General features: G+C 41.1%; 1 protein-coding gene across 1 annotated transcript in view; it reads right to left on the bottom strand.

The window, feature by feature from the left end:
- The window catches only part of LOC309697140 (stonustoxin subunit beta-like), a gene marked incomplete at both ends in the record, with an annotated part of 12,912 nt that extends 4,389 nt beyond the window's left edge, over positions 1-8,523 (bottom strand). The window contains 1 exon segment of the mRNA XM_082518807.1: positions 8,475-8,523. Within this exon segment, the coding sequence (XP_082374933.1) occupies positions 8,475-8,523 (49 nt within the window).
- Positions 8,524-11,345: the final 2,822 nt, after the last annotated feature.

Genomic DNA, 11,345 nt, shown 5'->3' with positions numbered 1-11,345 from the left:
CCAGGGGCTTAAAGCACCGAAGGTTCTGTGCTTTTCTAGAGGAAATGGAGTCAGAATATGGGGATGTGCTCGACTTCACTGAGGTACGTTGGCTCAGCAGGGGAAATGTATTAAAGAGACTTTTTGAGTTGAGAGCAGAAGTGAAGCCTTCATGGAGAAGGATGGAGTTAGTGTTCCTGTGCTAACTGATCCCAAATGGCTCATGGACTCAGCTTTTCTTGTTGATATGACACATGAGCTTAATGTACTGAACAAGACGTTACAAGGCCAGGGGCAACTTGTCAGTGCTGCCTATGACAACGTGAGAGCATTCTCCACAAAACTGGCGCTCTGGAAAGCTCAGCTCTCTCAGACAAACCTTTGCCATTTCCCAGCATGCAAGGCACTCGTGGATGCAGGCACACCATTCAGTGCTGACGAGTATGTTGATGTCATTTTGAGGCTACAGGAGGAATTTGATCACAGATTTGCTGACTTCAAGACACACAGAGCCACCTTTCACATTTTTGCGGACCCCTTCTCCTTTGATGTGCAAGATGCCCCTTCTGTGCTTCAAATGGAGCTCATTGAGCTGCAGTGCAACTCTGAACTCAAAGCAAAGTTCAGGAAGGTGAGTGGAAAAGCAGACAAGCTTGGACAATTTTTGAGAGACTTGAGCCCTAGTTTCCCTCGGCTTTCCCGAATGTTCAAGCGGACCATGTGCCTTTTTGGTAGCACATACTTGTGCCAAAAGCTCTTCTCCACTTTGAACTTCAATAAGTCCAAGTACAGGTCCAGACTTACGGATGATCATCTTCAAGACATACTGAGGGTCGCAACTGCTTCCTCCCTCAGGCCAAATCTGGCTCGGCTATGCGAGAGGAAACGCTGCCAGGTCTCTAGCAGCAAGGAGTAGGCAAGAGAAGCCATGTTCAGAAGAACAGTTCATTTTCTCCAGTGTTCCATTCATGTTCAGAAGAAGGTTATAGAACTGTTAATACAGACATTTCAATCTAAACACAGCAGATATAGAAGACTGAAAGAAAAACACAAGTTCACTGACTAAAAATATCTTATTATTGTTTTATTTATGTATTACAGATTGATTTATTTTCTTATTAATTCTTAATTTGTTTATTCATTTTTCATATTTTGTGTTAAAAAATAAAAATAAAGAGATTTGAGAAGATTGGAATTTTTTAACCATGCCTTTCTTGTGGAAAACCTAATGCGGCCCAGCCTCACCCAGACTCTGCCTGCAGCGGCCCCCAGCTAAATTGAGTTTGAGACCCCTGTCCTACACCATAAATCAGTAAGAGAGGGTACGACCTCTCTCATGGCCCCAAGTGGTGTGTGCATGCCAGAGCACTCTGGAAGGCACACAGAGTCTTTACAGACTTCTAAGGATCGAACCTCTATCATCATCCAATCGATTATACAACTCTAAGCATGTATGAGTAAATATTTTTAAGCATATCCCATATGGAAAAGACTAAAAACTTATATGATGAAAGTCATACTCACGAAAGTGGCCACTTTCTCATTACTTTCATATATTGTTTTAGTAAGTATCGAAAACATACAAGTTTCATTATATAATTTTTCAAGGGATCTTATATCTGTTTTCACTCTTGTATGCTTTTCATACAAGTTTCACACAAGACAGATACAAACTTTATAAGATTTATATATCTTTTCCATATGGGAAATGACAATCAACAATATAAAGCTTACAGCTGGTTTTAATAACAACATTTATTTGTTTCTCAAATGAGAAAGAGCTATCGAGAAACACTCCTAAATCTTTAGTTCTTAACTTTTCCAGTGGGCCAAATTTCAACATTATCTGCTAATGCTAAATAGGCTGCCGTTATTAACTAATGCTAATTGGATGTGAATTAGCATTATGCACTAATGCTAACACTTACTTTTTAACAATGTGAGCAGCTAGTGCTGGGTAGGCTGGTGCTAGCAGCTAATACTAAAGCTAAAGCTAATTTGATGTGAATTAGCATTACATTAGTGAGGAGTTAATGCTAAGTAGACTTCCATTACAGGTAATGCTAATTTTAGGTGAATAGGAATTGGCAGCTAATGCTAATACCATATTTTCCCTTGCATTATAACAATGTGACCAGCTAATGCTAAGTAGGTTGCCGTTATTAGCTAATACTAATTTGAGGTGAATTAGCATTATCCGCTTATGCTAACAATGTTTTTTCTTACTTTTTAACAATATGAGTAGCTAATCTGAACATTTTTTTAAATTTAATTTTAACTTTTCCCCTGCGATGTGAAGAGGTAATGCTAAATAGCACGCCATTAGTGGCTAATTCTAATTTTAGATGAAAAAGCATTAAAAGCTAATGCTAATACCATATTTTCTTGATTTATATCAATATCAGTAGCTAATGCTAGGTATGTAGCCATCATTAGCTAATGCTAATTTAGGTGAATTAGCATCATCCGCTTATGCTAACAATGTGTTTTTTTACTTTTTAACAATACGCCATTAGTGGCCAATTCTAATGTTAGATGAGAAAGCATTAACAGCTAATGCTCATACTGTTTGCTTTGTAAGAATGACAGCAGCTAATGATACGAAGTCTACCATTGTTAACTAATGTTAATTTGATGTGAATTAGCATTATCCGATAATGGTAACTCTTTTCCCCTGCATTACAACGACGTCAGGAGTTAATGCTAAGTAGGCTGCCATTAGGGGCTAACTCTAATTAGGGGTGAACAATTATTAGCAGCTAATGCTAATACCGTTTTCTCTTTCCTTATAACAACTTGAGCAGCTAATGCTAATTTGATGTGAATTAGCATTATATTAGTGAGCAGTTATTGCTAAGTAGGCTACCATTAGCAGCTAAAGCTAATTTGAGGTGAATAAGCATTAGTAGCTAACGCTAATACCCTTTTCTCTTGTGTTATAATGATGTGAAACGTTAATATTGTTCTCAAACAACAGAATGAGAATGAAATATTGATTCTAACAGGGCCCATAAACAGTATTAGCTTAGCAGCATTAGCTTATCAGAGTTTTCATCATGGTCACATAAATCCTTAGCAGAGCAAAGTGGCCTACTTAGCAATAGCTGCTCAAGTTGTAGAAAGCAAGGGAAAACAGTAATAGCATTAGCTGCTAAATGTGCACTTGAGAACAAATTTATTGTTAATTCAGCTGTGAATGTAGAGTTTGTCATTATTTAAGCTTCCATTTCCAAATGTTAGCTGCTCCTGTCTGCCTCTTTGTCACAAACACAGACTGAAATGATTCACAGCCTTGTTTCATCCTTCTGTCACTGTGGACATACAGCATGGGAAACATACACATGGCTGACACTTTATTAGGTACACTGGTATCTATCTCAGGTACACCTGTGACCTAAATGTTCCTGCAACCAGACTCCTTGGAGACCCCTACATAAATATCCATGAACTATCCAGCTAGACTAGTGTGTCTGTCCCTGAAAATATTCCTGCATGTGTGATTGTTCATGTCTCATCTGCAGGAAACAAACAGGAAGTGAGTGAAGGACACAGGAAATGTTTCCAGCTCTTCCTCCTCTATCAGACATTCTCTCCATACCTGAGAGTGTCCAGTCTCCAGCCTGGATCCTTCAGTCCAGCCGAGAGCAGCTTCATTCCTGAGGGACCTGGATGATTGTAGCTCAGGTCCAGCTGTCTCAGATGGGAGGGGTTGGAGCTCAGAGCTGAGGCCAGAGAAGTACAGCCTTCCTCTGTGATCAGACAGCCTGACAGACTGCAGACACACAAAACAACAATCAATCTGTCAACAATCGTTTTCTCTTTGTCACAATAACATCTATCCATCCATACATCCATTCAATGTAACTTTATTTATAAGTGACAATACCCAACAGACAACAACAGTCATCTGAAGCTGTTTAACAGTGTAAGGTAACCGCCTCCACTGTGAGCAGCACTTGGTGATGGTGGGAAGAAGAACTCCCTTTGACACAAAGATCCTCCCAGTGAAAACAGGCTCCAGGAGGAGCATCTACCATGACTGGTTGCAGGGTGAGGGGAAAGAGAAGAACATGAACATCAAGAATGCAGCGAGTGGTAAAATAATAATAATAATAACGGATTGGATTTATATAGCGCTTTTCAAGGCACCCAAAGCGCTTTACAATGCCACTATTCAGTCACTCTCACATTCATACACTGGTGGAGGCAGCTACGGTTGTAGCCACAGCTGCCCTGGGGCAGACTGACAGAAGCGAGGCTGCCATATCGCGCCATCGGCCCCTCTGGCCAACACCAGTAGGCAAGTAGGGTAAAGCCCAAGGACACAACGACCAGGACAGAGAGCCCAGGGATCGAACCGGTGACCTTCCGGTTACAGATGCGATTCCCAACCCCCTGAGCCACGGTCGCCCTAAATAAAGATTTGACCTCAGTGTGCTCAGTGTTCCTGTCTATTCCTAACATATTCCTAACACGATAGCTGCACTTTAGAGCTCTAAAACTGGAACTGACACATAAAAATACTGAGAACACAGACTAGCAGCCACTGCATGGCCTCGAGTACGTATGTGGTGCGTTCAAAGAGCATCAGCATAGACATGGTGGGTTCAACAATATAGGACATAACAATTTCTATGGCGAAAATACTATCAATGAATGAGCCATAACATTTTAGCCATGTAAACATGTTATCAGTGGGCTTTCCAACAACTTGCATTGATCATTAAAGGATAAAATACGTGAGTCGAGGTCACTACGAGCCATGCGAGGGTCAAACATGGCAGAGAACCTTCCAGCAGCATCTTGGTTTATAATCTGCCTTTGGATCATCAGTTTAGGAGATGAAGGATCCAAGTAAAATAACAAGTTAAAAAATATGCAGCTATGGTCACTCACATGGACATCCTCCACACATACATCATGTATATTTAAACCCAGGGAGAAAACAAGATCCAGTGTGTGACCCTTTGTATGTGTGGGGCCAGAAACATGCTGCCTAAAGTTAAAAGACTCAGTGACAGTGATGAGCTCAGCAGCAGTGTTACAGGATGCTTCATCAATATGACGGCTCAAATCTCCCAACCTTCTCCAATGAAATGATGGATGTCAGAAGGTCATTAAATTCAGTTAGAAAGACCCCATCAGGTAGAATAAAATACAATAACTGGTTTTTAGAGAACTGACCATCATCTGTGACTCAAATGCAGAAAAGGAGTCCGAGGTCATCAGACTGCATGTGAATCTGTCCTGGTAAACAACAGCGAGTCCTCCACCACGTCCTAAAAGACGCGGAGTTCAGATGACGGAGCAGCCAGCCGGGCAGATTTCATTCAAGTGGACATAATCAATGTTCCCTCTAAGCTGCGCACGGGCGCAATCCGCTGACACGCTCTCTGCACACAGAGTATCTGCATTGCGCACAAAAAGATATCTAACAGGCTGTGAGGCTCCTGAACTCTCTGCCCCCCTCTCACGGACAATAACCATATCCAACTTCTTAATAGCAATGAACTGGTCTGCATTGGTGCATCATATCTTTATTCTCTTCCCCCTCCTGCCCCCCCCCCCCCCTCCTTCTTAAATAGATAACTATCATATCTGATATCATATCTCACAGTACAATAATATTGAATGGGTTGCATTGTTGTACTTTGTCATGTTTCTCAGGTCTTTGTCTGATTTTCTACGAACATTACTTGTCATGTTCTCATGTTGTTGCTAAGGATTGTCTTATTGCATTGGAGTCACACTGGGTTAAATATGTACACTTGGGTTTTAAGGGGTATTTATTATTTTCTTCTTTTTTTTTGGGTTGTATGGAAGCCCCAAACGCAATTTCATTGTTCTTGACAATGACAATAAATAAATAAATACTAAATACTAAATACTAACCTGAATTGAAATGAAAATAAATACGTTAACAATTCTGCTTTGCAGTGTTAGTCAGTGACTGGCTGCTCCAGTATTTAGAACGATGCCGCCTTATCCCATAGTCCAGCCAATGATTCACATTCGTATATACGCAGCTAATCAACGTCGCTGACGGGCTATGACAGCGTCCTCATGTGCCGACACCGGTGTTTTGGTTGATGTAGAGTGAAGCCACGTTAATGACAACGTGATCCAGTGATCCAAGGGACCGCTCAGGGAGTTTGTGTGTTCGCTCAGACACATGAAACATTAGAGGGAACATTGGACATAATTCTTATTTTGCTGCCACGTCTCAGTCAGACACATGAAATCTAGAGACTCTTTAATAAAGAGATCGCTTAGAATAAATGATTTGTTTGTTATGGAGCGAACGTTAAGCGGGGCCAACCGAGTTGATGACGGTCGATCTGCAAAATCAACAGCTGACTGCAGCGGCACTTGAAATAAAGACAATGCAGACCTGTGGACCTGCTGGGCAGGGCAGCGACTCCAGAGCTGGGGGAAGCAATGATCGATGAGCAGACATAGCTGTTATCAATAAAAACAGTGAACGTTTGACGGACACACCGTGAGAAAAACTGCTTCTGAGCCACAGAGCCCAGGTCCCAGTCACCGGCGTAACATATTAACTAAATGTCAGGAGAGGAAGTGGACGCAGGCACCAGGATTCTCCCCACAGCCAAGAAGCTAGCCTCTGGTAGCTTCTCAGTTTCACCTGGACGTTGGCCCTCGTTCCCCTTTTCCATCTCTTGAGGGTGAAAGTCCTGCGGGTTGTGAAGAGTAGCACACCAGGGGAGGAAGAGTTTTTCTGTTCAGCTGTTACAGTAGCTCTCCACTGAATCTTTGATGTTAAACCCTTTAAGACCTACCATAGAACCAAGTCTGCCAGAGCTTATCTTTAGATTTTTACATGCTGTAGTGCAGACCTTCCCAAACTGTGGTGCCCGCCCCCTAGGGGGGGCGCAGAGCCATGGCAGGGGGGGCGCGGTATGAAAAGGGAGGGGAACAAAACGCTTGAACACTGCTAGCACGGCGCCCACAGAAACGCAAAGCAGGAGATGAAGCATCGCTGAATATGTTTCCAAACCAACTTCATTCTAAGCCAAAGACTAGAAAATATGGTGAAGCAAATCTGCCCTTTGGCTTCACCTGCACAGGTGCTGAGGTAGGTCCCTGCGTCGGGAGCAGCGCTGGGCTCTTCCAATCATGGACAAACAGGATCCCACATTCTTAATTTTTAGTTCACAAACACTTGTTGTAGTGACTAACTACTCCTGACATTTTGGAGATGTTTGCTCTTTATAGAGTAAAGTTACAGCGGGATACAAATAACATCAGGCTGATCCTGCCACGATTTGTTCCCTCGATTCAAATCACAGACAAACAGGATCCCACAGCTGTTTATGTTTTTGAACCCATTTTGCACAGAGAGGCATTTTTTGAAAATGTATTGACAGCAATGTTGATTAGTATTACAGAAGAAGAAAAAACAACTACCCGTGACGCCTTTGTAAATGGAGGGACAGTAACTGCGTGTGAAACCTGCAGATACTCAGAGTAACAGTATTTTGTCTCTGTCTGCCATTCTGCAATTCATCTCACATAAACAATAACGTGACGTGAAAAAAGGCGCAACCTTTGACGTTGCCAGATGAACTCTGTATTCCTCGTCCGCAAAAAAGGAGTTTTAAAAAAATCTCAGTTTTTGGTGATTTGAAACACTGTTTGGATGAAACAGCTGCGTTTTCAAAAATACCAGTGTAGGTGCGGACGTAGCGTAAAAGATTTAGTAGTTTATTTTCTTACTACCTGTAATTTATTGCAGATTACTTGTATTTGCTTAATTGTTTACTAAATGTTTGAGGTGTGAAATAAACCGCAATGGAGCAAAATATGGGCGTGTGTGGTTGGAGGATGTGTTAGTGCGTGTGCGTGCTGTTCACGCGCCGGGGGGGAGGCGAACGTTTTTCGTGTAAAACAAAGGGGGGCCCAGCAAAAAAAGTTTGGGAACCACTGCTGTAGTGCCATTTTGGGGAGCAGTTCAAGTTGCTATACGTCAATACAACCGTTATAGCCCAAATTTTAATAATATGTATGCATTCAGTCCATAGTAACTACATATACATATATACATATACAGCAAAAAGTGCAATAAACTAGAACAAATTGAAAATTGTTTTGTTTTGTATTTTTATATATAGTTGTAGATGTCCGTACAAACAAACAAACAGGCAACCAACACATCACATACACACTCCAAAATAATATAATATAATATAAGCCTGAGAAAACAACCTAGATTTTTCATCAAAAAAGTACAATGTGCAATGGCAACAACACATATGGTTCAGTGTTATTAACTATGATAATAGCAGTAGGTACAAAAGACAATCTATGTCTCTTTGTCTTCACTGCAGGCACTTTATAACGACGACCTGATGGAAGCAGTTGAAAATCATTAAAGAGAGGATGATCTGAACACAACATGACAGAGGTCGCCTTCCTCAGCACCTGCCTGTTATAAAAGTCCACAAGCTGGACCTGAGACCTCCCTGAAATCTTACCAGCCACTTTAACCAGGTTGTTAAGTCTGGTCTTATTATTCAGAGACATATTACCGTACCAAGCAATGATACAGAAAGTTAAAACAGATTCAATAAAACTTTTATAAAAAACGAGTCATCATTGCAGATGAAACATTGAAACCTCTCAACCTCCTTAAAAAGTCTTTGTTGAACCTTTTTCACTGTAGCAGCAAGATGTGACTCAAAGCACAGAGCTTTATCAAGAACAACCCCCAAATACTTATAACTGTCCACCAGTTCAATGGCTGCACATTTACCACTGTTAGCGCAGGATGAGGGGATGTCTCCCTGAAGTCAATAACCATGTCCTTGGTTTTCAAGGTGCTGATCATTAAGAAGGACTGATCACACCACGAAACAAACTCATCCACAACAGGCCCATGGGAATCCTCTTCACCATGAAGGAGGCTTACAATGACTGTGTCATCTGCGTATTTAATGAAATGCCTGTTGGCCTGTGTACTGCGACAGTCATTAGTGTACAAAATATACAGTAGAGGAGAGAGACAACAACCTTGCGGTGAGCCAGTGGAAGAGTTCAGCTGTTTGGAAAAACAGCCGTTCACTTTCACACACTGAGATCTGTCAGTTAAAAAGTTTAAAACCCAACCAACGAGATTAAGATCAAGTGTAAACTGGTTAAGAAGTTTATCAGCTAAAAGATGTGGCTGGATAGTATTAAAAGCTGAAGAAAAATCAATAAATAAGAGCTGAGCATGAGCTTTGGCGCCATCAAGATGGCGATAAAGGAAGTTCAACAGAGTGACCACCAGAGATGGGCAGTAACGCGTTACTTGTAACGCGTTACTGTAATCTGATTACTTTTTTCAAGTAACGAGTAAAGTAAGGGATTACTATTGCAAAATCGGTAATTAGATTACCGTTACTTTCCCGTAGGAACGCTGCGTTACTGCGTTACTAAAACCGTGATTTTTTTTGCGAGAATGTCTCATGACAGTGACGTAAGCGAGTGCGACGTTGGTGACAGCAGCTGTGTGCAGATCAACAATGGATAATATATCGAGTGCGGGAGAGAGTATGAGCGTGCAGCGTTTAAAGCGTGGAAGCACTGACCTTACTTTGAGTTTGATTCCATAAGAAGTGACAAAAACATTAGTGTCCGCTGTGCGTGGGAAGAAAACTTCTTTTTACAGCGAAAAAAACCCTAAACTTCCAACAAGCACCGAGTAGCTACGACGTGATGGGAAACTCACAGAGACACTCGCGCAGATTCTTCAACTGACCGCAGCACACCTACACCAGGGTAACCCTCCGCCTACCCTGCTCCTGCTTTACAGGTGAAAATAGAGCAAAAGGACCGCTGAGTCTGTGACTTTATTTATTTTCTGCTGTGTTTTACTTGCATCTGTTTGAAAGAGTGAGTGAAAATACAAAAAATATTTTATTTTATGTGCTGGAATGTGTAGAAAATAGGTTTAAATGTTAAACTAATTTATTCAAGTCAGAGAATGTTGCATAATTAAATGTTTTGCTTGATGCATAAAGTTAAAAGATTAAAACTGATAAAACTGATAAAACAAGTTAAAAAGAGACTTTTCCATTTGATTACATTTTGTATGATGGATTATGCAGAAAAAGTAGAATTGGGCTGAAAGATCTATCACTTTATCACCTCTTCAGGTTGTAAATCGTGTTTTTAAAAAGTAACTAAGTAACTAAGTAACTAAGTAATTAATGACTTTTGAAAATAAGTAATCAGTAAAGTAACGGGATTACTTTTTGGGGGGAGTAATCAGTAATTAATTACTGATTACTTTTTTCAAGTAACTTGACCAACACTGGTGACCACTGCATCATCAACACGTCTACGAGGCCTGTATGCAAATTGTAGAGGGTCTATAAGCTTCTCTACTTGCTAACTGAGAGTCTGAACTAAAACCAGGAAGACTTATCTTATTACAGTCACTGTAACAGTGACCAGTCATGTGTTTCATGCCTGCCCAGGCCACCCTTAAGTTATTGCTACCCATCTCCGCCTCTACCTTATCCTTGTATTTTACTTTGGCTTTTTTAATTTCTGATCTGATCTCCTTCCTAATTTCTCTAACTTTCAAGATATTCCCTTCAATAAAAGCTTTTTTCCTTTCATGAATCAGCCTCATAAGACCTTTTGAAGACCATGGTTTGTTATTAGGAAAAAAATGGAGATGGTGTCAGTCGCATTCTTAGGATTCGCTTTAGGGTGGATGTAAACAATGGTGACGTTGATCTGTGGGAATTCCCTCGGCAGATAAAACGGCCTCAAAGACACAGAGAGGAGCTCAATGTCAGGCAGACACACTTGTCTACGAACGGTCACATTTTTACACCATTTCTGATTTATATACAAACACACTCCTCCTTGAGATTTCTGGGTAGCTCCGGGGTCTCGATCCAAACGTATGGGAAACCCGAAGCCATTTAGTTCCAGAGAACAATCAGGGTCAGAGTCCTTGAGCCAAGTCTCTGTGAATGCCATTAGACATGTATCCCTGTAGTCACGTAAGTGTGCGACATTCAAATGCAGTTCATCCAATTGACTCCTCAGAGACTGCACATTAGCCAGGATTATTGATGGTAAAGGAATGACTCCAAACAACCGTCAGGATTGCCAATAAAATCATGCGAAATAAAAAACCCATCTTCGTTAAAAGAAGTTCCACAAAACACAAGCCGATGCTATAGAATTTCCTCAGGCAAAAAAATATATATATAAAGGAATAAAAGAATGAAATAAAATAAGTTAAAACACTGACAGAGAGAGACAACCTGCTGCTCGCCACAAGAGCAGCGCCCCTCTTTCTAGTCTAGTCTAGACTGAGAATGCATCAAGACCACTCACTCACCCTT

The sequence above is a fragment of the Aulonocara stuartgranti genome (genome assembly GCF_965226115.1).
Source record: "Aulonocara stuartgranti genome assembly, chromosome: 3".
Lineage (NCBI taxonomy): Eukaryota > Metazoa > Chordata > Actinopteri > Cichliformes > Cichlidae > Aulonocara > Aulonocara stuartgranti.
This window is presented reverse-complemented; position numbering and strand designations above follow the sequence as displayed.